This window comes from Macrotis lagotis, chromosome 1 (assembly GCF_037893015.1).
Source record: "Macrotis lagotis isolate mMagLag1 chromosome 1, bilby.v1.9.chrom.fasta, whole genome shotgun sequence".
Taxonomy (NCBI): domain Eukaryota; kingdom Metazoa; phylum Chordata; class Mammalia; order Peramelemorphia; family Peramelidae; genus Macrotis; species Macrotis lagotis.
In genome coordinates this window covers 416,953,364-416,977,134 of record NC_133658.1, presented here as the reverse complement: position 1 = coordinate 416,977,134, position 23,771 = coordinate 416,953,364, and the positions used below count along the sequence as shown (strand labels likewise).

The window sequence follows — 23,771 nt, the reverse complement described above, 5'->3', positions numbered from 1 at the left end:
CCTTTGGAACAGTACATTCCACTACCAGGAAGACCTGTTCTGGATTTGCAGCTGTGCCAAGACCCTTAATACAGTGGCATCAACTTTCATCATGGGAGGTCCTTGATGGACTCAGTATCCTCTTGTAATCTGAGGGGGTTAGGGCATTACAGGAGAAAGGTTGGAGAGGGGGAAAGTCAGGCTTTTCCTTGAAATTATATTATATATATTGTGCTCCTTGGAGAACGTGACTGACACTATTTAACAGGCTTTGTATTTTTAAAAAGGTGGTCATGAAAACATACACACATACACAAAAGGTTTAGTTTTTTCCTTCTGAAGTGTCTCAGGAGGCTTATAGTTGACTTTATATGCCTGCCTTCTTTTTATAAAAATACATCAGGGTTCATGTTATTTTTGTTTTGTTTTGTTTTTGCATTGTTCTCATGCCTGTGCCTGAGGCATATTTTGCCTGGTGTGTAGATGAGGCCTCTGAGTTCCTCTCAGTCTCCTCCCTTCACTGCTATGCAGTGACTTGAGCAGGATTGCTAAGGTGCTTGGGGATTCCTTGTTTGGTGTCAAAGGAGGCTTCCTTTTGAATTAGCTCAGGGAACCAGACCAGATGTAATTGGGATCACAGCAGGAGCCCCATTTGAGTTGTATGGGATAAAACAATTTCATATCACAAGAAGCATATATTTGGAGCTAAAAGAGATCTTCAAGATCATTTCATCTTACTTCATGTTACAACAGAGAAAACAGTGGCACAGGAACATGGGATCCATTCAGTGTATTGATTACAGAACCAGGACTCAATCCCAAGTTTTCTGTCTCCCAGACTTCCTTCACTACACCATGTTACCAGCTGTAGTCATAATACTTTTTAGCTACTGAGGGAAAATTTTGTAATAGACTGTTAGAACTGGAGAAAAAAAAACTTTCATTGAAGACCCTTCTCATAAAGTACAATTCTGAGGCCAGATTAATACACAATATTATTTTAGATTTGTAAAGGTCCTCAGGAAATTTTTTCATTAACATACATCACAATTTTAGGAAGAGAGAAGAAACTCAGTGAAATTAAGTAACTTGTATAATAAGATAACAGAGTGACAATTTGAACCCACATCCTGACTTCAAATCCATTGAATTTTTCATGCTATCCAGGGAGATGTCATCTTTCCAACAGTAGCAGGATTGACTAGAAAGATCCCAAGGCTTTGAACTTTTGGATATTTTCCATTATAAATTAATGGATAGGGGCAGCTAGATGGCGTAGTGGATAAAACACTGGCCTTGGAGTCAGGAGTACCTGGGTTCAAATCCAGTCTCAGACACTTAATAATTACCTAGCTGTGTGGCCTTGGGCAAGCCACTTAACCCAGTTTGCCTTGCAAAAAACCCTAAAAAAATAAAATAAAATAAAATAAATTAATGGATAATGATTCTCAATAGTAATTCACTATTTAAATTTGTTAGTCATTGAAGACATATAGTCAAGTAGAAAGAATTCTAGGTGGAGAGAGACACAAATGCTGAGATTTTATAATTCTACATAGTAGGACAGATAAGCTTATCTAAGAGATGAACAAACCAAAGTACAGAGAAAAGAGATATAAGGGACCTTAATTTTCTTATCTGTTAAATAACAGGATAGAAGTTGATATCTTTGTAGCCAGGAGAGGTGAAATGATTTATTCAAAGGTCATGGGCTTAATTAGCAGAGGAACCAGGATTATAACCTAGGTTTCTTATCTGACTGTCCAATGTACTATTGTACTATTGTATTATACAGCTTCCTAAGAACTGTTGTAAAAAAATAAAATAATTTTGAGGTTTGTAATATAATGAAATTGATAGACATTTCTATTATATAACTGTCAGTTCTGTTTATTATAATATAAGTGACTTGTATTGACTTAATTGACCAGGATACAAATTGAATCATGTATCCCAGGTTAAGTTAACAAACTATAAAGCAAAATAGTAAATATACCGAGGAGGCATAAATTTCTGTGTGACTTCAGGGAGGGAAGATAACTATAGATATGTATTTACAGATAAACATCATTAGGTGAGGTTTCTTGAAGGTAGTGATATTTGAGTTGGGCTATAAAAGAATGGTAGGAATTCAATAGGTGGTAAAGTATGGAGAGAAAGCATTCCAGGCATAAGGAATAACAGGAACAAAGAATGGAAAGAGCAGGAATTGAGGGACAGGAAGGATAACAAAAAATCAATTTATACTAGAGAATAGATTCTAGCAAGGTAGTGCTAGATTAAGATAGGGTTGAATGCCAAAATAAATTGAAGTTAATTGAGATTTTTGAGTAAAGGATGATACAGGAAAGAACCCCAACCAGACCCTTATCAGTAAAAAATATTTGAATCATGTACCCAATATTTATACTTATTTATAAACTACACACTTGATTATGTTCAGTCATGCCCTACTCTACATGACAAAGTCACTGGGTTTTCTTGTCAAAGATACTGCAGTGATTTGCCTTTCCCTTCTCTAGGTGTCCCCATTTTACATATGGCAAATAGTGGTGACTTGCCCAGGATTATATGGCTAGTAAATATCTGAGGCTGGATTTGAGCTCAGATCTTCCTGACTCCAGGTCCAGTGCTCTATCTAATGCATCAGCTAGCTGCCTACATACATGTACTGTTATATAATTATGTATAATGTATAACTTAAATAATTAAAAAAAGACAAGATAAACTGAAATAACATTTAGAAAATAATATTCTATCATTATTAATAATATTTTAATGAAAACAATGTGATTGGAAATGTTTCATTATTTTTATAAAACCTTGTTTAAATGCTTTGTGGTATAGCAATTAGAAGATCTGTTTCTAAGTTTAGTTTTTTCAACAATTTATTGAATTGTTATGATAGGTAGAAAAGACACTAAATATGAAAGATTCATAGTTTCAAATATAAGAAGTACATATAATCATAACAAATCACTTTAAATTCCTATCCATCAATCATGCAATAGTTTTTGTTGAAATATGGTTAACAAATTTCTACCTTCCTTGAGGTCAATCAAGTATACTTGTAGAGTAATACAGAGGTGTATTGCTATATTTTTAACAAATAGTTTCTAATTTGGAAGATTTTAAAGCAGGTTTTGGAGACCTTAAGCATGAAAATATGAGAGCTTTGGTAGATAATCCACTTGTATTGTTTTTAGCAACCCAGAAAAATAAATATTCAAAAGAAGAGATGGTGAGCAATGTCAAATGCTGCACAGAAATCAAGAAAAATGAAAATCGAGAAAAGACAATCAGATTGGTAATTTAGAGAGATCTGGTAACTATCCAGAAAGCAGTTTCATTTCATAGCTGAGTCAAGGATAAAGGAAAACTTGATAACCAGGGAGAGAATGATGATGGTGTCCTCAAGGGAAAGAAGACTGATTCAGGGAAGAAAGATAATGTAATAAACTATTTTCAGGGGCAACTAGGTGGTGCAGTGGATAAAGCATTGGTCCTGGAATCAAGAGGACCTGAGTTCAAATTCAGCCTCAGACACTTAATAATTGCCTAGTTGTGTGATCTTGGGCAAGTCATTTAATCTCATTGCCTTAAATAAATTTTTAAAAAAATTAGAAAAGAAGAAAAAAAAATTTCTATTCATGGAAGGTCAATATCATCCTGTCATTGTATGTAGAAATATGATATTAGGAATGTGGAATTTAAATTCTGAAAGGGGTACAATTTTCATGCATTGATTACATTTTTTAATTGTGCATATAAGAATAATATTTTGAGTCAACTGTGTGGAATCTGTAGTGACCATTAAAATGCTGAATTATCTGAAAATGTACTGCATATACAAGTATGGCACAATTTTTGACATGTAATACATTTGATTCAGTATTCACTTACTTTCCTAAAGGTAGCAAAGATTATCACTTCCAATTTTAAAAATATTTGTTGTGTTTGTACATTTTTTTCTTTAGAAGTATTAAGTATTCTCGGTTATGCAAATAGAAAAGGACACTGATGTCATAGAAATTTATTTTGTATGCTTCTCACTAAAATAGGCTCCAAATTATTTTAAAAAATTTGTCCTCATGAAAACTTAAAGTGGATGAATAGAATAAGACAATCAGTTAAAATCAGAAATGAAAGGTATTGCAACAATAAAATGGTCTTGTTTTGCTGTAGCAATAAAATGACCAAATGAAGTATTGATCTAATAAATAAATAAATAAAAATTAAAAATTAAAAAACTATTGCTATAAATATTTTTAACCATAAAATGTCCTACTTTAATGTATTCTTCTTTCTTTTATTGTTTTTCCATATTATATTGTGTTTGATGAATATTTCAACATTCTAAAATGAACTGAGTTCATAAATCAGTGTAAAATTTATTTGTTTTTTACAGGTACTATAAAACACATGCTTTCCCTAGAAAGGAAAAAAATAAATAAAAAATAAATGAATTACCTGAGACACCAGAAATTTATGTGAATTGTCTAGGGTCACATAATATGAGTTAGGGCAAGATTTGAATTGAATATTTTTCTGACTCCAAAAGTCACTCACCATGCCATCTTATGTCTTAAGTGTATGACACTTAGACAAGATAAAATGGTGTAGATTTCACTTTCAGAAAGCTTAGGATTTAGAAAAAGGATAAGATATGTAAGCAAATAAGGATACTATATATTTTAATACTTAGAAATCTGAGGAGCAAGAAATCATTTTCTACTGGAGTGAATACTAGAACAAAGGGGTAATCAGCTGAAGCCTGGGGTGGAGAGAGAGACTTGAGAAGAAGAGGCTGGTTACAGGCTTAAGTACCCAAAATAAAAGTTATCAATATCTCATTTAATCTTTCTAATGCATCCTTGTGGATGAAACTGCACCAGCACAGATTATAACCCACCCATACACCAACAGCCCATGTAATTTTTATCTACATCTTTGCAAAATATCATCCTATTATCTATATAATTAGTTTATTTAGTTATTTTTCAATCCTATTCAACTCTTTGTGAACCCCTTTGGGATTATCTTGACAAGGATATTGGTTTGCCATTTCCTTCTCCAGCTCATTTAACAGATGAGGAAACTGAAGTAAACAGGGTTAAGTGATTTGTCCAGGGTCACACAACTAGTAAGTATCTGAGGCCAGATTTGAGTTTAGGTCTTCCTGACACTAGGGCCAGAACTCTATTATCTCAAGCTTCTTCACTTCTCTATTTTCTCTCATAAAATGAAGGGTTTGGACTAGATGATCTCTAAGATTGTTCTTCTTAAAATTCTGGGATTCGTTGATGCTGTAATTATTAAGGATTTCTTACTTCAAGAATCATCACAGATTGCTATACAGCATAGATCTTTCTTTTTTTTTCAAAATATTTCTTTATTTTTCCAACTACATGTAACAGTAATTTTCAACTAGCATTTTACATTTTTTCCCTCCCTCTTTTTCCTCCCCCCTCCCCCCATGGAAAGCAATATAATATCTGCTCTATATTTATAAACATGCTAAATATAGATCCATATAAATCATATTGTGAAAGAAGAATCACATTCAAAGGAAAAAAGTTAGAAAAAATGACAATTCATAATTTTTAATTGAAAATAATAATTTTGGTTTACATTTAAACTCCATAGTTTCTTTTCTGGATATGAATGGCATTCTCCATAACAAGTCTTTTATAATTGTCTTTGATTATTGTACTACAGAAATGATCAAGTCCATTATAGTTGATAATTACCCTATGCTGCTGTTAGTATATATAATGTTCTTCTGGTTCTGTTCACTTCACTCAGCATCAGTTCATGAGTCTCTTCATACTATTCTCAAGTTTTGTTGCTTCATGGTTTCTCATAGACCAATAGTGTTCTATCACATTCATAGACCACAATTTGTTCAACGGTTCCCCAAGTGATGTGCATCCCTTCAATTTTCAGTTCTTTACTCCTCTGAAGAGATGCTATAAATATTTTTGTATATGTGTGTTTTTTACCCTTTTTCCTAATCTCATTGGGATACAGACCTAGTAGTAGTATTATTGGATTAAAGGATAGGCATGATTTTATTGCCTTTTGGGAGTACAGATCCTTCTTACTAGTTTCTCCTACAGTTCTTGATGCCCCTTCAGCTATTTATAACCTGTCCAGCAGGAGAATATCTGAACATCAGGAACCTTTCTGACACTCTGGAAGAAACAGCTCCAGGACTATTGGATGCCGTTGTTATCCTCATCCTCATAGCTCATTTCAAGATAGTACTTAAATATTTCAGAGTTTTCTCACAACTCTGTGAAGTAAGGATAGTTGACTTTAATACAGAGAAGAAATTCTCCCAGAGATGGGGGTGGGATGAGGAAGGTCATCATTCTGAGTGGTATCAACAGAGTGTGGTAATTGACCATGTATCTCAATTTGGGGTTCACAAAATATAAACCAGTTGTTCAGATATCAACCCAATTAGTAAGATATTAATTGACTAAGGAGGTGCTGCCAGTTTTCACCATCCTGCCTATTCCATCCTGTACCCTCAACAGGGTCACATGCTATGTGTCAGAATATATAACTATAATACAGGAGAGGGCTTATGATATCTTAAACCTATCATCTTCCATTTTGTGTGGCTTCTCACTTGCTGTGATTTATACAGATTTTTACTACAGTTACAATTGTAATGAATTAAAATAATCATAGATAACTATCATTTCAACCATACTTTAAAGTTTACCACTTTCTTTACAACAGTCCAATGCATCAAGTTAATAAGTCAGCCAGCATTTGTTAATACTTAGTGGTATCAGATATTATGTTAAGTATTGCAGACTTAGACAAAGGCAAAAATTTTGCCTGCCCTCAAGTAGCTCAATGCTAGTGGGAAAGACTAAGCAACTATTCACATCTTAACTGGAGTAAATTGGAGATAATCTCAGAGAAGGCTCTGCTAAAGGGGAGTAGGACCCGGGGAAGAAGGTGGGATTTGAGATAAATTCTTTTTTTTAATTTGTTTGTTTTTGTTTTTGGCAAGTCAATTGAATTAAATGACTTGCCCAAGGTCACACTGCTAACTCTTAAGTGTCTGAGGTTGACTTTGAACTCAAGTCCTCCTGATTCCAGGGTTGGTGTTCTATCTACTGTGCCACCTAGGTGCTCCTTGAGGTGAGCTCTTGAAAGAAACTAGGAGGCAGAATTGAAGAAAACAATTCCAAGTATGGAAAACCACCTTTAAAGGTGCAATCAGGAGAAAGGGTTCTTTTTAAGATACAGCAAAAAGGTAATTATCATTAGGTCACAGAGAATATAGAAGGGAATAAATTATAAAGAGAACAGAAAGGAAGGAAGGAACCAGGTTATGAAAGTCTTTAAAAGCTAAACAGGATTTTGTATTTGAATCTAGGGGTAATAGGGAACTATTAGAATTTATTAAATATAAGAGGGTCAGATATGTGCTTTAGGAAGATCACTTGGATAGATTAGAAATGTGAGAAACTTGAATCAGGAAGATCAACCAGCAGACTATTGCAGTAAACCCAGAAGTGAAATGGTAAGGTGGGTAGTACAAGTATTATTAACTCCATTTTACAGATTAGGAAATGGAGGCCCAGAAAGAGGAAGTGAGTTGCACAATGAGTCATCATATCCTTGGGAAAGTGCTATTAAAATGATTTAATCAGTATTTTTTAAAAAAAATTAGACTCCTATAATCACAAGAACACAGTTCAACTAGAACTTGAAAGAAAAATCTATCAAAGGATGTAGATTCAACTCCACACATCCTTAAGTCTTGGTAGTTAGAAATGCTAGCCAAGTACAATTATAAAACATAAATAAAAGAGGACTTTTTGTCATTCATACTCTCATTCGTTTAGAGTAGAATCCTGGAACTGCATGATAGAGTTGAGAGGAATACAAGAGAGGACTTGTGGTATTGTAATAGAGCATTTGTTAATAAGTCAGCCAGCATTTGTTAATACTTAGTGGTATCAGATTGCATTTATCAGATGCATTTATCGATGTCATTTACTGCTCTTGGTCAGATCCAGGGCATCTGGATGCCCTTTAAAGGGCATCTATTTTCTATATAATTCTGACACTTTTATAGTATAAATCACTAAAGAATATTTGAACCCTGAGTGTTGGAGACCCAAAAAAATTCAACTCATGCCACATCAGTCTAATGAAATCTTGTTCTAGGATCTGTGAATGTTAAAAAAAAACAACCCTTTTGGATAACTTTAATATGATTTTATAACCCTACTTATTATATTTTGTTCATTTATTAAAAAATTATGGGGCGGCTAGGTGGCATAGTGGATAAGGCACCGGCCTTGGAGTCAGGAGTACCTGGGTTCAAATCTGGTCTCAGACACTTAATAATTACCTAGCTGTGTGGCCTTGGGCAAGCCATGTAACCCCATTTGCCTTGCAAAAAAAAAACAAACCTAAAAACAATTATTCTAAGAAAGGTTTCATAGATTTCATTAGACTGCCATGGGCCCATATAACAGGAAAAAGGTTAAAAATCCCAGACCTAGGGTAATAGGAAAGAATTTGGATTTGGAGTGCACTGACCTGTATCTCAATGCTTATATTGCTACTTAATTGCTCTGAACCAAAGTAACCTTGGATAATTCATCTCTGATTTCTGGGTTGCTCTTTCCTCTTCTATAAAATGAAAATAAGGATAGGGACCAGACCTGTGATTCCCTTATTACCCCAAGTCACATGCCTCTTAAGGTGGGGTTCTCTATTTGCATTTTTTTTAATCTCTTACTAAGGCATCAGTTTTGTTTGAATTCAGGACAAAGCTAAACTACTCCCAAGTGAAATTAGCTGAAAAACTGATGTAGGCTGACTCACTCTGGGGTAGTCCTTTGTTTATAAAGGAACTCCACCTGAAATAATGATGGGAGTATCTCTCCTCAAATGTCTCTAAATAATGAAACCAGCCAGCTGAGAGAGACTGATTATTACTTAGGTCAATCATTTTTTAAATGAATGATCCTATCCAACTTCTCAGTATTACTGAATTACCACCCAGTGGAATAGTATTGATATATGGTACCTTCCCTCCACATGTTGCTGATATGGTTGTAACAATGTAAATAGCACATACAAATTTGTAGAATGCTACAGTTTGTAGCTTTTCAGGCTCAAAACAAACCTGTTAAGTGGATAGTGCAAGTCATAGTATACTCAATTTATGGAAGAAGAAAGTAAAGTTGATGTGAAGTTGAAGTAGAAAGCATAATGGGCCTCAAACTAGAAATCTGGGTTCCCAATATTGATTTAGTACTTCATTCTGAGATCATGGACAAATCATTTAACCACTCTGAATCTCAGTTTCATCATCTATAAAAAGGGGGAATAATACTTGCTCTACCTACTGCAAAAGTTTGTGGAGAAAGTACTTGTAAACCTTACAATTCTATGGGATGTGAATTACAGTCAAAGGTTATGGCCACCCAGCTTGTAAGTGGAGGTCAGAATTGCATCTTCTTACTTTTCTAGGGCTTTTTCCACTGCACAAAATTGCTTCCACATAATTTGGTTGAAAACTTTGTCATAGAGGTATTGATTTAAATATGATGTTTTATGGGTGGGGGAGGTTAGGGATGAGTAGACTGGATTAGAGTGGGGAAGGCAACAGCTCTTTCCATGTATTTGATTTATTAATCTTTTGAAAGTAGGATTAGATTTGTTTTACTGGAAGTTGGGAAGAGGTAAGCATGGAACAAAAGTAATGGGCAAACTAGAAGAACAGAAAGGGTAGAAGTAGCCAGCTGTTCAGCAACTTTGAAAGATATGGAAATTTAGGGACCAAATCTCAGTATGAATCAATGCAGTGGAATAGCCCAAAAAAAAAGTTAATATGGACTTAGGTGAGAGTCCAGGAGTAGGGAATTCATAATATTTAAACTACACTTGTAATATTATGTTCATTTTGGGGAAATACATTTTAGGAAGGTCAGTGATAAATTGGATTGCATCCATAGTAGGGCAATCAGGATGAGAAAGATTCAAATTCAATGTGAATGTTGGCTGAAGGAAATGGAAATATTTCAAAGAAAAAGCTTAGGGGAAATATGTAGCTATCCTCAAGGATTTGAAGAATCCCCAAGGATTTCCAGAGAAATTGGGCTTCTTTTTTTACTTGGTCTCAGAGGGAAGAGCTAGGAGAAATAGTTAGACATTCCAAAGAGATATTTTCAGGATTTATGGAAAGAAATGCTTGCTAATGCTTAGAACTACCCAAAGTAGATGAAATGAGCTGATGGGGGAAGTTCCTGTCCTTAAACAAAATTTTAATGACCACTTCTTGAGTGTCTTATAGGGAGAACTCTTGTTTAAAGTTCTCTTATAATTCTGAGGTTCTATGATTTTGTGAAGTATTTCCCATTAAGGAAATAATTTATAATCTAATCCTTTACTATGTTTGTGAATATTCTAATGTCTCTCTTACATTTCTTAATCCCTCCCTTCCTCTTAACCCAAACATAGTCTTTTATGGTTTTGTCTGTTAAACAATCAGAGGATCATTTTTTTTCTCTTAGAAATTTCTATTTCCAATCCATTATTAGCTTGGTTAGTTAGAACATCATCATCATCATCATCATCATCATCATCATCATCATCATCATCACCACTGTTATAGGTGAATGCTTTGCTTACAAGTTCATTCAATTTGCTTACTTCTGTAGCTCCAATCTCTACCACATGTCACGTCTCCTGTCTTGAAAATGTGTACTTTGATCCCAGGGCAGAGCCATGGTACAAGAAGATGATAAATAGTGCAGTCTGAACATCAGGAAATAGAACTTAAACTTCATGTCTTTTTCTTATTGGGGGAGGGTGGGTAAAGAAAAGTAAATAACATTTCACTAGATTATAGGATCCAAATTGGGAAGTAGTAAGAGATCATTTAGTCCAGTCTTCTTCCTTTTACAAATAAAACATGTAAAGATCAAAGAGCAGTACCTAGTTAAATGTAGTTCCCTATTGGTGAAGGGGAAAGCATTCTGGATTTGGAGATGGGCTCAAATCCCAGTTCTAACACTTTCTAACTGTGTGACTTTGGACAAGTAACTTAAATCTTTTAGCCTTTGTTTCCTCTTCTGTCAAATGGAAATAATAATCCTCACATTAGTAGGATCACAGAGTTATGGTGAGGAAATTTTTTTTTAAATCTTAAAGATTATATAGCTGGGAAGGACCTTATTTCCTTCATTTGCAAAAGCAAAGGGTTAGACTGGATGGTCTAATGAAGTGGTATTGTTAAGGTCATATAAGTTAATAGCACAGCTAGGGCTTGAAGCCAAGTCTCCTGACTCACAGACCTATATCTGGTCAGGTAGTTACATTGGAGATGATAAGAACCACTCAGAAGTTAAGCAGCCTCCTTACTCACAGTGCCACTATCACCTATAGAAACTGTATTGTTATTTTTAAGGGATTTGTTGCACACAGCTGCTAATGAATCAACCTTTTGTCTGTGTGAACTACACAAAGTACCTTCAGTGGTCCAAAAAAAAAAAGTTAAAGGACAAAAGAAATCCTAAATGTGTAAGTACCTGTCTCATGAAATTAGGTGACAGAACTCAGAGTTTCCCTATTGCAACAGCTTCTTTTTTGTAGAAGAAAAAAAATAGGCTGAGAGAGGTTAAGAGCCTTTTGTGATGTGGCCACCCAGATTACAGGTAATTGAGCTAGGGTGACATACTTTCAATTCATTGTCCCATTTAATTGGTACATTTGTGAGAAAAATTTTAACAGTCTCAGTGCCAGGGTATACTAAATAATAGGGGATAGGATGAAAGACAAAAATAGACTCTGCCCTCAAAAAGCTCTCAGTCTAATAAAGGAGATATAGGTCGGAATAGATGGAAGGTAATCTCAGAGGTGAAGGCAGTGAGAGAGGTTAGGATGGAGGGAAGGCAGGAAAGACCTCCTGCAGAAGGAATTTAAACTGATTTTTGGGGAAGCTAGGTGGTGTACTAGATAGAGCATTGGCCCTTGAATCAGGAGGACCTGAGTTCAAATCCAGACTCAGGGACTTAATAATTATCTAGCTGTGTGACCTTGGGCAAGCCACTTAACCCCATTGCCTTGCCAAAAAAAAAACCCCAAACACCTGACTCTTTAAAAAAGCTAGGGAATGTTCAGGAGGGAGTGCATTCTAGTTATGATGATGAGGTTTGTCCTTCATTCCCAAAGATGACCATAACATCAGGGAGTGATGCCAGGAGAAACAAGGGAATTGGATTTGAGTGAGGGGTGCATGATAAGTCACCAGCCTCATTTTCTCCTTGGAGCCATCTAGTCAGATATAAATCAGGACAACTAGAGGTGGCTTGGATGTGAGGCAATCAGGGTGAAGTGACTTGCCCAAGGTCACACAGTAAGTGTCAAGTGTCTGACTTTGGATTTGAACTCAGGTCCTCCTGATTCAGGGCCAGTGCTCTGTACACTATACAATGACCTGCAGTAGGTGATGATATGTAAGGGATAACAAGTAGACAAGCATAACTGTACTGAAGATTTTATGGAGAGGAATAAGGTATAAGAAAACCAGAAAGTCAAGAAGGAGGGACACGTTTTGAAGAGTTTATATAAAGCAGTAGATAATTCCTTTCTTGGCTTCAGTGTACTCAAAGAACTATTGAGTCATAGGCTCTTAGATACTTAACTGGGAGATCTTCAAGTTCATCTAGTCCCATGCCCATCATTTTACAGATGACAAAATTGAGATTGAGAAAGTTTAAATACTTTGATCATGTAACTGGCCTAATAGGATTTGAACCCCTCTACTCTGACTAAATGATTTATGGTCAGTGGGCACAAGTTTTTTTAAATATTGGGAGAAAATTAGAATCTTAAACAAGAGATAAAAGGAAGAGGAGGCTTTTAGCCAGGAGCCTTTTAAAGAGACTAGATAGTTAATATTTTTGAGTTGAAAGAGATCTCCAAGTAAATCTAATTCAACTAAATATTGAAGTAACAATTACCCCCTATTCCCCACAGTATCCTTGTCCTTTTCTATTCTGCTTCAGTAATTTTACTCATCTCTTTTTTTTAATTGAAATTCATTTTATTTTTTCAATTTCATGCAATGGTAGTTTTTCAACAATTATCCATTTTCTGGCTCAGAGAGGAAACAGCATACATACTCAATGGGGTATAGGATCTAGAAGAAAAAGGAGAGAAGGGGGACGAGGGGAAGGGAGGCATGATGTGGGTGATAGAGGAGTGGGTAGCTCATAGGAGAGGATAGTCAGATATAACACATTTTCTTTTTTTTTTTCAAAGTGTCCTGTCTGGGACCATGGGGCCAGGTGGTTTCTGGTCTCTGGGGTGGGATGTAGACTTGGGGCCTCGGCCCCAGGGCCCATGCTCTGTCCATTGTGCTACTTGGCTGCTCCACAGCATATTTTTGAAGAGGGACAGAGTGAAAGAAGAGAGAAAATATAATAGATGGTAGTAGGGAAGACTGGATGGAAGGAATTACAATCAGCAACAACAACTGGAAAAATATAGAAGTAACTTCTATGATGGATTTACAATAAAGAATGTGATCCACCCAATACAGAGCTGATGGTATCAGAACACAGACTGAAACATTTTTTTCCTCATTCTTACACTTTATTTCTCATGAGGTTTTATATTTTTGTGTGGGGGGTAGTATTATGTTTACTCTTAAGCAAGAATATTTTAGTAATGTGTAAATAAATTAAAGAAAATTAAAAAACTATTATCCATTTGCAAATTTGTGAATTCCATATTTTTCTACTACCCTCTCTTCCCTCCCTTCTCCCCATGGTGATGAACAATTTGGTAAAAGTTGTACATGTTCAATTGAGTTTAAGATATTTCAGTCATGTTATGAAAGAAGAATTAGAACTAAAATTAAATAAAAACATGAGAAATGAAGGAAAATATTATGAAACTTTAAAAAAGTGAACATAGCATGCATTCAGAATCCATGGTTCTTTTCTCTGGATGTGGATGGCATTGTCCCTAGGTCTCTCTCAGGATTGTCCTTGATTCTGAACTGCTGAGAAGAGCTGCATCCATCATAGTTAATCATCTCACAGTGTTGTTGTTAATATGTACAATGTTCTCCTGGTTCTACTCAATTAGCCCTTCTCTACTTAAGAACTCTAGATCAGAATTTGGTGAGAGAGTTTAACTGATATCAAACTGATATCAAATTTTATAGCTCAGGTTATACCTCCATAAGTCACAAGAACTAGATCTGAAACCAGCCATGTCCTTATCAGTCATAGGGCTTGCTTTAGGTTCCTCCTCATCTGAACAAGAGAATTATTCATATATCTTACATGTGAAATAGGAGAATCAAATAAGATTCAAAAACTGCTTTTATATAAAAATTATTATGATTATATTTATTATAATGATAAACAATCTAAATAAATGTGCAACGCTTTGTAGAAGTATTTATTGTAGGCACAAGACATTTTCAAAGCCCATCTCTCTTTTTTTCCCTTGATTAAACTTGGTGTCAAGTTATAAAAGGTTAAAAGCCAGAGATCCTTTGATTCTCTCATAGCACTTTGGAAGGGAAGAAGGGATTTCTAAATCAGTATGTTCCAATTACTCTCCTAGACAGCTCTTCTCCTGGTTCCTTCCTCTTTTCCTGCCTCCTTCTGTGTATTGGCTCTCCCTAGGAGGTAGGTGCTATTATGGTTCCCATTTTACAGTTAAGGAAACTGAGGCAGCCATAAGTTAAGTGGCACAGCTATTGTTATATTTGTTGAATGAATTCCACTTGTGTAAGACTATGGTAACACCTTACATTGTATAAATTCAATTTTCTGACAGCACCATAAGGTAGGTGTTGTGAGTATTTATATCCCTTTTATAAAGAGGAAAAAAACTGAAATTCAGAGGAATTGTGTGAGGCTTGTCCCAGGTAACACAACTGCCTAGCTTTAGTTCCCTAGGACAACAACTTTGCTTTCCTTGTGCAGACTCAGCCTTTGACACAATAAATTAAAGAGGCTTTTTTTTTCAGGTGTTCAATTTCTTAAAATTGGAAAGATCATTTCAGATAAATAAGCTGGACTCTTGATTTTGTAGAGTAAAATCCTGACCATTTGGTGTCTTTAGGTAAAACTGGATGAGTCTTTTTTGGGGGATCTTTTGGAGGGCATTCTAAGTCAATGGCATCCAATGCCCCATTAGGTTAATGTTTAATAATAATAATAATAATGATGATGATGATGATAAAGGTTAATGCCTTTGAAGGTAGGGAACTGTTTTGATTTTTTTTTTCTTCTGTATTTTAGCACTTATCACAGGGCCTGGCATACAAATTAGAGCTGAATATGAGTTTGTTAATTTATTCCAGCTCTGAGACTTGTGTGTGTGTGTGTGTGTGTGTGTGTGTGTGTGTGTGTGTGTGTGTGTGATGCTGTTATTGGCCTTGAGTTTCTTCTGGACAGCTAATTATTATTGAAAGCGTATTTCCTGCTGAGTATTCTTTTTTTTTTAAAGAATGTTGTCTTTAATTGAATTAACTCTTCTAATTGTTAGTAAAGAAAATTGCTTCAGGCCTAACTGGTTTTTATCTTTGATGTGTCCCAGGCTTTCATTGCACCCACTCAAATGATATCTTGTGAAAACCTTGAAGGTGATTCTGACTCAAACTAGAATAGTGTGTAAACTCTCATTCTTCCAAAGGCTGTTTAACTCTTTATTAAAAGACATTAGGCAATCACTTGTATTAATATATATCACAAAGGATAATTAGGCTGGGCAGGAAACGTGTGAAGAAAAACATTCATCAGCTCCTAGAAAAATGTTTAAGATTAGCATGTATTTTCAGAGGTCAGGATAACATAAAGAAGACTTAGTTTTGAGCCTTGGCTGTGCCACTTAATGTAGAGGACCAGCCCCTGGGAGTGATATTCACATATCCTTGGTGACTTTTTCCATCAAAGACATGTATGGATTATTGCTCATTTTATGGATCCATTGGCTCACCAGTGAACCCTGATCTGGGATAATCTGTGGCTCCAGAAGTGGTTGTAAGAGGTTTTTCTGATAGAGAAATATGCAGATTTCTAAGAACAAATATTGCAAATAAACTCAGGATATTGTGAAACTGGGTATCCTTTAACCAGTCATTCCTGAGATAAGTTTTTGCTATAAAAAGTCTGAGTTTCCAAAAATAAATACGGTAGATTTTTACATCCCAATCTTGCCTGTTTGGGTATGTTTTCTACCTGATCTGACTCTCCTTTAATGTCCAGACCTACACCAGAGCTATTGCAGGCTATAACTTAACAACTATGTGACTTCATGCAAGTCATTTAACCTATCTGGGCTTCAATTTCCTCATCTATAAAATGTGTTTGATAGTACATACACTATTCTTTCTTCAAAGAAACTAAGGCATACCATAGAAATGTAGGCAATGAGGTAATACTAAGGTTAGTGGATGGGATCTGGAGTCAGGAAAATTTGAGTTCCTATTCTACCTCAGACACTGTATAGCTAACCCTGGGCAATTCATTTAATCTGCGTCAACTTCAATTTCCTCAAGTATAAAATGAAGATATAATAGTATTTATTTCGTTAAATTGTTGTAAGGATCAAAAGAGTTAACATATGAAAGTGCTTTACAAATCTTAAAATCCTATCTAAATGTTAGCCAATATTATTATTCTATTATGCTCTCTTCCCCTAAACTTATTTGATTCCATGAATATAAGATCTTTTCTTTCTGGATTTCAATGACAGCAGAGATTTTCTAGTGGAACTTTTTAAAAGACATCTCTGCTGTATAATGTGTCTCAGGGCTTTCATTTCATCCACACAAATGATATCTTGTGAAAACCTTAAAGGTGATTCTGACTCAAACTAGAATATTGTGTGATCTATCATTTCTCTAAAGGACGTTTAATTCTTTATTAAAAGACATTAGGCAATCACTTGTATTAATATATATATATATATATATATACATCACAAAGGAAAATTAGGCTGTATAATGCCAGAATTATATACTTAATCTTAAAAACAAAAATCTAGTTATGAAAAAATCTCAGTGTTATATCTTCAAGTTATATCATATCCCATATTTCTGTACCACATTTTCTATAATAATAGCTATTAATTTATATAGTATTTATTATTTGCCTGATATTGTGCTAAGTCCTTCATAATTACTACATCATTTTATCCCTACAACAACCCTGAAAGGTAGATACTATTATCTTTCTGCACTTGATAGATGAGGAAATTGAGGTGGAAGTTCAAGTAACTTGTTCAGGGATGTGTCTAGTGACAGTAGTAGTGATGGTAGTAGTAGTACTAGTAATAATTAATAGTAGCAGTAGTAGTAGTAGTAGTAGTAGTAGTAGTAGTAGTAGTAGTAGTAGTAGTAGTAGTATTTACTGACATTTAGACAGGATTCAATAAATGCCAGAAATTTTGTGAAGCTCTTTATAAATGTTATCTCATTTAATCCTCACAACAACCCTGTGAGGTAGGTATTATTTTTATACACACTTTACAAAGACAAATTGATTTTCCCAAGGTCACACAGTTAGTAAGGCTGGGTTCTGAATTAAGGTCTTCCTGACTCTATGCCCAGCAATCTATCCACTGCACCACCTAATTGCCTTATTTTCCAAATACAACTTTGTTGTCAATAACCCTATGGAGACAGGCAGTGAAAATGTTAATCTCTCCAGTTTAAAGGTGATGAAACTCATCCTCTGAATGGTGGAGTGAGTTACACATGGTCAGAGACAAATATTAGAACCAGAATTCAGAACTCAGCTTCTTGACTTCCAATAACACCAAGTTCCCTATGAATATAGAACAGCATGCCAAGATACTCAGCAATATTTTACTATTCAATTCAACAAATGTTTAAATACCAATGGATTCAGGGGGAGAACCCTATGTTAAGAGAATTGAGAGATAATGAAGTTTGGTCAATGTAGTAACCCCAAAGGCATTTTTGCTTGTAGTAGAAGTTTAAAATTTAACTCTTTAAGTAGAGACTGAATGGTTGGAGAGATTGGTAATGAGATTAGAGTACTTCAGATTACAGCAGGTCACCTGGGTGTCTTCTCTACCTTGGATTCACCCTAGGTCAGTAATGTCTCCTCTTTCTGATTTAAGGTGTGTGTGTGTGTGTGTGTGTGTGTGTGTGTGTGTGTGTGTGTGTGTATGTGTGCATGGATATGTATGCATGTGTGGGTATATTTCAGGGATCTCCAAATCAATATACTCCAATTAGTCTCCTAGTCAGAGTTCCTGGTTGCCCCCCCCCATGCCTCTTTCTGTGTGTTGGCTCTCCCTATTAATCCCCAAGTTTATCATTCACTGCTGTGAAAGACCGTCTTTCTTTTTATTAATTGGAGTTCTAGTACTTAACACAGTGACAGACATATAAATGTTTATTGGATTGGATTAAATTGTACTCTTGGAAATCCCAATAGGAATTCTAAGAGAAAATTTTGTTACCATGATCATAGTAGGGTTCATTTTGGATAGATCTGTGTTTTCTTTTTGATCAAAAAGAAGACTTTTTAAAGTCTTTTAAACTTTTAAAACTTGAAGCCTTGCCTTGTTCTTTAGTGTCTCAGGTTTTCATATGGCTCTGATTTTACAGTTTTCTTACTGCATCATCAATATCAGAAATCTGTTCCTTCAGCTGGCTCCACTGCTCTGCATTTAAAGAAATACCTTTTCTACCAGGTTTCATTTCACCTTCCTGATCCATCCATCCAGTATTCTCTAATATCAATTAGGACTTTTCCTTTAAAGTCCCGAACACTGACATATCTCACTTTTCCAATCTGGAACATATGATCATCTCGGCTGCTGCTTTGAGGTGCTTCGAGGATTGGCTTCCTTTTAAGAGGTTAGCTGTTTGTATTATTTTTTAATGGAAAATACGCACTTTTGTTTATCAAGTTTACCAGTCCTGCTTTCTATGTAATTCCAAGTGGTTTATTTAATCCTATTTTCTGCCTCAGGTTTTCTTTAGGAAAACCGGACATAAAGACTTAGCACTCCTCAACTACAACTGTTTATTGGGCACCTTACCTTATATTTTCAAGTGAAAACAAATCCTTTGTCCTCAAGGAAGTTACAAGGATGACAATCCACTGTTCTAATGAGCACCTGATAGAGACAGAAGATTTTCAAATACCTGCTTTGTCTCTGTGTGACTTTGGGCAAGTTATTTAATTTATCTGGTCTCCTTTTACCCATCTGTACTATATAATCACTTAGGAAGGGTTTTTTTTTTTTAGGTTTTTGCGAGACAAATGGGGCTAAGTGACTTGCCCAAGGCCATACAGCTAGGTAATTATTGTCTTGGCTACATTTGAACTCAGGTACTCCTGACTCCAGGGTCAGTGCTCTATTCACTGAGCCTCCTAGCCTCCCTATGCACCACCTAGCCACCCCTCAACATTTCTTAATCTGAGTAATATTCTACTGATTTTGCAGATGAATGAACTGAGACTCAGAAAAATGATGTGATTTGCCACACCTCTAGCAAGTGTCAGAATAGAAACCAGTTCTCTTGAATCCAGGTCCTGTGTTTATTTCTACTTACATGACCTCTTCAACTGAGGAGACAGAGCTAACAGGTATGAGACCATTAAAGACTATTAAACAGCCATTCAGAATAACCCAATTTGTGATTACTGACCAAATGTGTGTCACAGATCATTTTTATGGCTTGTTGTGGGATCAATTGATAGAATGGCACAGAAGAAATAATGTCTAAGTAAGGGGAGGATATGTCCTGGAAAAGGGATTAACTTCTTTCTTTGCTGGGGTTTACTGGGGTTTGTGACCTTTAATAAAGTTGGATAAGATGTCTGGTCCAATCCCTTCATTTTACAGGTGAGAAAACTAAGACCAAAATAGGTTAAGTAGATGGCCAAATGTCAGTAAGCTAAATAGTTGAGTAAGTGTTACTCATTCTTCAAATACTTTGTTGCTATAGATCCAGAACATATTTCTGGGTTAAATATTTTACAGAAAGGATACTGTGATTGGAAGGAGAGGGAGCAAGGGGGGGGGGGTTGTTAGGTGGAGGAAGAGGAGAAAAAGAAGGAAGAGAGTGGTTAAATGGCTTGTTCTTTTTTTTTGTTTTGTTTTGTTTTGCAAGGCAAATAGGGTTAAGTGACCCACCCAAGGTCACACAGCTAGGTAATTATTAAGTGTCTGAGGTCACATTTGAACTCAGGTCCCCCCCCTGAATCCAGGGCCAGTGCTTTATACATTGCCTAGTGGCCCCTAAATGGTTTGTTCTTGAAGAAAGGTGAGAGTCCGGAGAGCACACCAGACCTGAACCCAGAAAGATTACTTCTAATTGGAACTGATATTAATTAGTTTCCTCATCAATAAAATGGATTTAAAACTCTCACAGATATTGTTGTAAAGCCTTAATGAGGTGTCTTTGTAAAGTTCCATCTAAATTTTAATTATTACATAAGAATTAGGAATGACCATTGGACCTGGATGGCTTCAGGGGAGAAAGTAAGACTGCTGATTTTTGTGCAGACCTCCCTCACTTAAATCCAGTTTAATTGCATATCATTGGCATCGCATTCTTCCAGAATGAAGGACAAATAATAGTTATTATGTATGACTTCTAAAGGAAGGAAGTTCTTACTTTGGTCTTTGCATTCCCAATGCCTGGCATAAAGTAGAATCTGAAACACTTGTTGATTTAATTTCTTTTATTTCATTAAATATTTTTAATTACTTAAATTTTGTTTAACATTTGTTTTTTAAAACTTTGAGTTCCAAATTCTCTTTCTCCCTCCTCCCCCTTCCTTATTCATTGAAAAGGCAAGCAATATTATATCAATTATACATGTAAACATATTTCCACATTAATCATGTTGCAAAACAAAACACATAGAACAAGAAAAATAAAGAAAAAAAATTTAAGCATGCTTTAATCTGCAGTTCAGACTTAATCAGTTTTCTCTCTAGAGATGTAGAGTATTTTTCATCATGGGTCCTTTCAGATTATCTAGGATCAGTATTGATCAGAATACTAAATACTTTTTTAGTTGATTATTTTATCATTGTACAATGTTCTGCTGATTCTGCTTCCTTCACTTTGCATTGGCTCATTCAAGTCTTTCCAGGTTTTTTTTTGAAACCATCCTGCTCATCATTGGTTTCTTCAATAATAAAATGAAAAGGTTGAAATAGATGACCTCTATGGTCTCTAAGAGTCCTAATCTTGAATCTCATGATCTTAATTTGAGGATGTTAATAATATATATGCATTTTTATAAAGTCAAAGGTCCCTAAAGGACTGAAGATAAGTAAATACTATGTGGGGCTATTACTCTTTTATTACAGGACTGTATTGGATGGTACTGGCATCAATGTCAGTGGAAATGCTGACTTGGCTAGTATAAGTGGTGCCTATTCTGAGAGTTTGAAGGCATGTGTTATGAAATGGGTGGTGCTGGCCTTACTGTCTAATGTGGTAAACCCTTGGACTGCAGCATTTAGAATTCATGGGAAACATCTTATGGAGCAGGATCATTGGAGAAGGGGGTTGATAGAGAATATTGTTGACTGAGAGGGAGATAAATAAAATCTTTAATTAAAAAAATGTTTATTTTGAGTTTTACAATTTTTCCCCAATCTTACTTCCCTCCCCCCCAGAAAGCAATTTGTCAGTCTTTACATTGTTTCCATGTTGTACATTGATCCAAATTGAGTGTGATGAGAGAGAAAAATCATATCCTTAAAGAAGAAGCATAAAGTATAAAAGATAACAAGATCAAACAGTAAGATAGCAGGGTTTTTTCTTTTTTTATTACTTGATTTTATTTCACACCAGGTGGTTGATGCAAAGCATTCCTTTTTAATAAAGTATAGACAATTAGCTTCACTCAGAATACACTTTTAATGCACATTTAAAAAAAAGGATTCATCTTACAAATTGTTTTGCAATCCAAATATACAATAGCTTGGAAAACAAATAGTTTAGAAAACAAAAGCCAATGTAAAAAGACTGATTAAAACAACTAAAACAGTACAGGTTTTCATATGGCTCTGATTTTACAGTTTTCTTACTGCATCATCAAATATCAGAAATCTGTTCCTTCAGCTGGCTCCACTGCTCTGCATTTAAAGAAATACCTTTTCTACCAGGTTTCATTTCACCTTCCTGATCCATCCATCCAGTATTCTCTAATATCAATTAGGACTTTTCCTTTAAAGTCCCGAACATTGACATATCTCATTTTTCCAATCTGGAACATATGATCATCTCGGCTGCTGCTGCTTTGTTTGGATGAAGCTGGTGCTTTAGAACTTTCTCCTGTCTTTTGCTTCTTTATGGGTTTTTCTGGAAGAGCTTGCTTTTTTCTCTTTGCCTTTTTTTGTCAATTTCGCTGTCAGAATCACTCCCAGATGAGCTTGAAGAAACAAGTTCCTTTAATTTGGGCATTGCTCCGCTCCGGCAGCCTCGTGCTCTACCGCCAGCTGCGGGTTTTTTTTTTTCTAAATTAAAGAGAATAGTCCTTGAACTTTCTTCAGACTCCACGGTTTTTTTTATCTGGATATAGATGGTATTCTCCATTACAGACAGCCCAAAATTGTCCCTGCACTGATGGAATGAGTCCATCAAGGTTGATTATCACCCCCATGTTGCTGTGAGGTTGTACAGTGTTTTTCTGGTTCTGCTCATCTTACTCAGCATCAGTTCATGCAAATCCCTCCAGACTTCCCTGAATTCCCGTCCCTCCTGGTTTATAATAGAGCAATAGTGTTCCATGACATACATATATACCACAGTTTGCTAAGCCATTCCCTAATTGAAGGACATTTATTTGATCCAACTCTTTGCCACCACAAACGGGGCTTCTATGAATATTTTTGTACAAGTAATGTTTTTAACCTTTTTCATCATCTCTTCAGGGTATAGACCCAGTAGTGGTATTGATGGATCAAGGGCATGCACATTTTTGTTGCCCTTTGGGCATAGTTCCAAATTTCTCTCCAGAAAGGTTGGATGAGTTCACAATTCCACCAACAGTGTAATAGTGTCCCAGATTTCCCACAACCCTTCCAACAACGATCATTATCCTTTCTGGTCATATTGGTCAGTCTGAGAGTTGTGGAGTGTTACCTCAGAGATGCTTTAATTTGCATTTCTCTAATAAGTACTGATTTAGAGCAATTTTTCATATGACTATGGATTGCTTTAATTTCCTCATCTGTAAATTGCCTTTGCATATCCTTTGACCATTTGTCAATTGGGGAATGGGTTGTTTTTTAAAAATTTGACTCAGTTCTCTGTATATTTTAGAAATGAGTCCTTTGTCAGAAACAGTAGTTGCAAAGATTGTTTCCCAGTTTACTACATTTCTTTTGATCTTGGTTGCAGTGGTTTTATCTGTGCAAAAGCTTTTTAATTTAATGTAATCGAAATCATCTAGTTTGTTTTTAGTGATGCTCTCCATCTCTTCCTTAGTCACAAACTGCTCCCCTTTCCATAGATCTGACAGGTAAACTAGTCCTTGATCTTCTAATTTGCTTATTGTATTGCTTTTTATGTCTAAATCCTGTATGCATTTGGATCTTATCTTGGAATAGGGTGTGAGGTGTTGGCCTAATTTAAGTTTCTTCCACACTAACTTCCAATTTTCCCAGCCGTTTTTATCAAAGAGAGACTTTTATCCCAATAGCTAGACTCTTTGGGTTTATCAAACAGCAGATTACTATAATCGTTTCCTGCTATTGCACCTAGTCTATTCCACTGG

General features: G+C 35.5%; 1 protein-coding gene and 2 pseudogenes across 4 annotated transcripts in view; 1 reads left to right on the top strand and 2 right to left on the bottom strand.

Moving 5' to 3' along the window:
- Nucleotides 1-23,771, top strand: part of SYNE3 (spectrin repeat containing nuclear envelope family member 3) — a 205,250-nt gene that overhangs the window by 2,196 nt on the left and 179,283 nt on the right. For 2 of the 4 annotated variants that reach the window (XM_074213016.1, XM_074213019.1), the window contains exon 2: nucleotides 19,474-19,616. The exons of 1 other annotated variant lie outside the window; for it this stretch is intronic. In XM_074213016.1, the coding sequence (XP_074069117.1) occupies nucleotides 19,583-19,616 (34 nt within the window). In that variant the 5' untranslated portion in view covers nucleotides 19,474-19,582. Of the gene's footprint in view, nucleotides 1-16,975; nucleotides 18,881-19,473; nucleotides 19,617-23,771 lie in introns of those variants that run through there. One more of the 4 variants, XM_074213017.1, reaches the window with a different exon arrangement.
- Nucleotides 18,619-19,233, bottom strand: LOC141504216 (activated RNA polymerase II transcriptional coactivator p15 pseudogene; annotated as a pseudogene).
- Nucleotides 21,860-22,570, bottom strand: LOC141506330 (activated RNA polymerase II transcriptional coactivator p15 pseudogene; annotated as a pseudogene).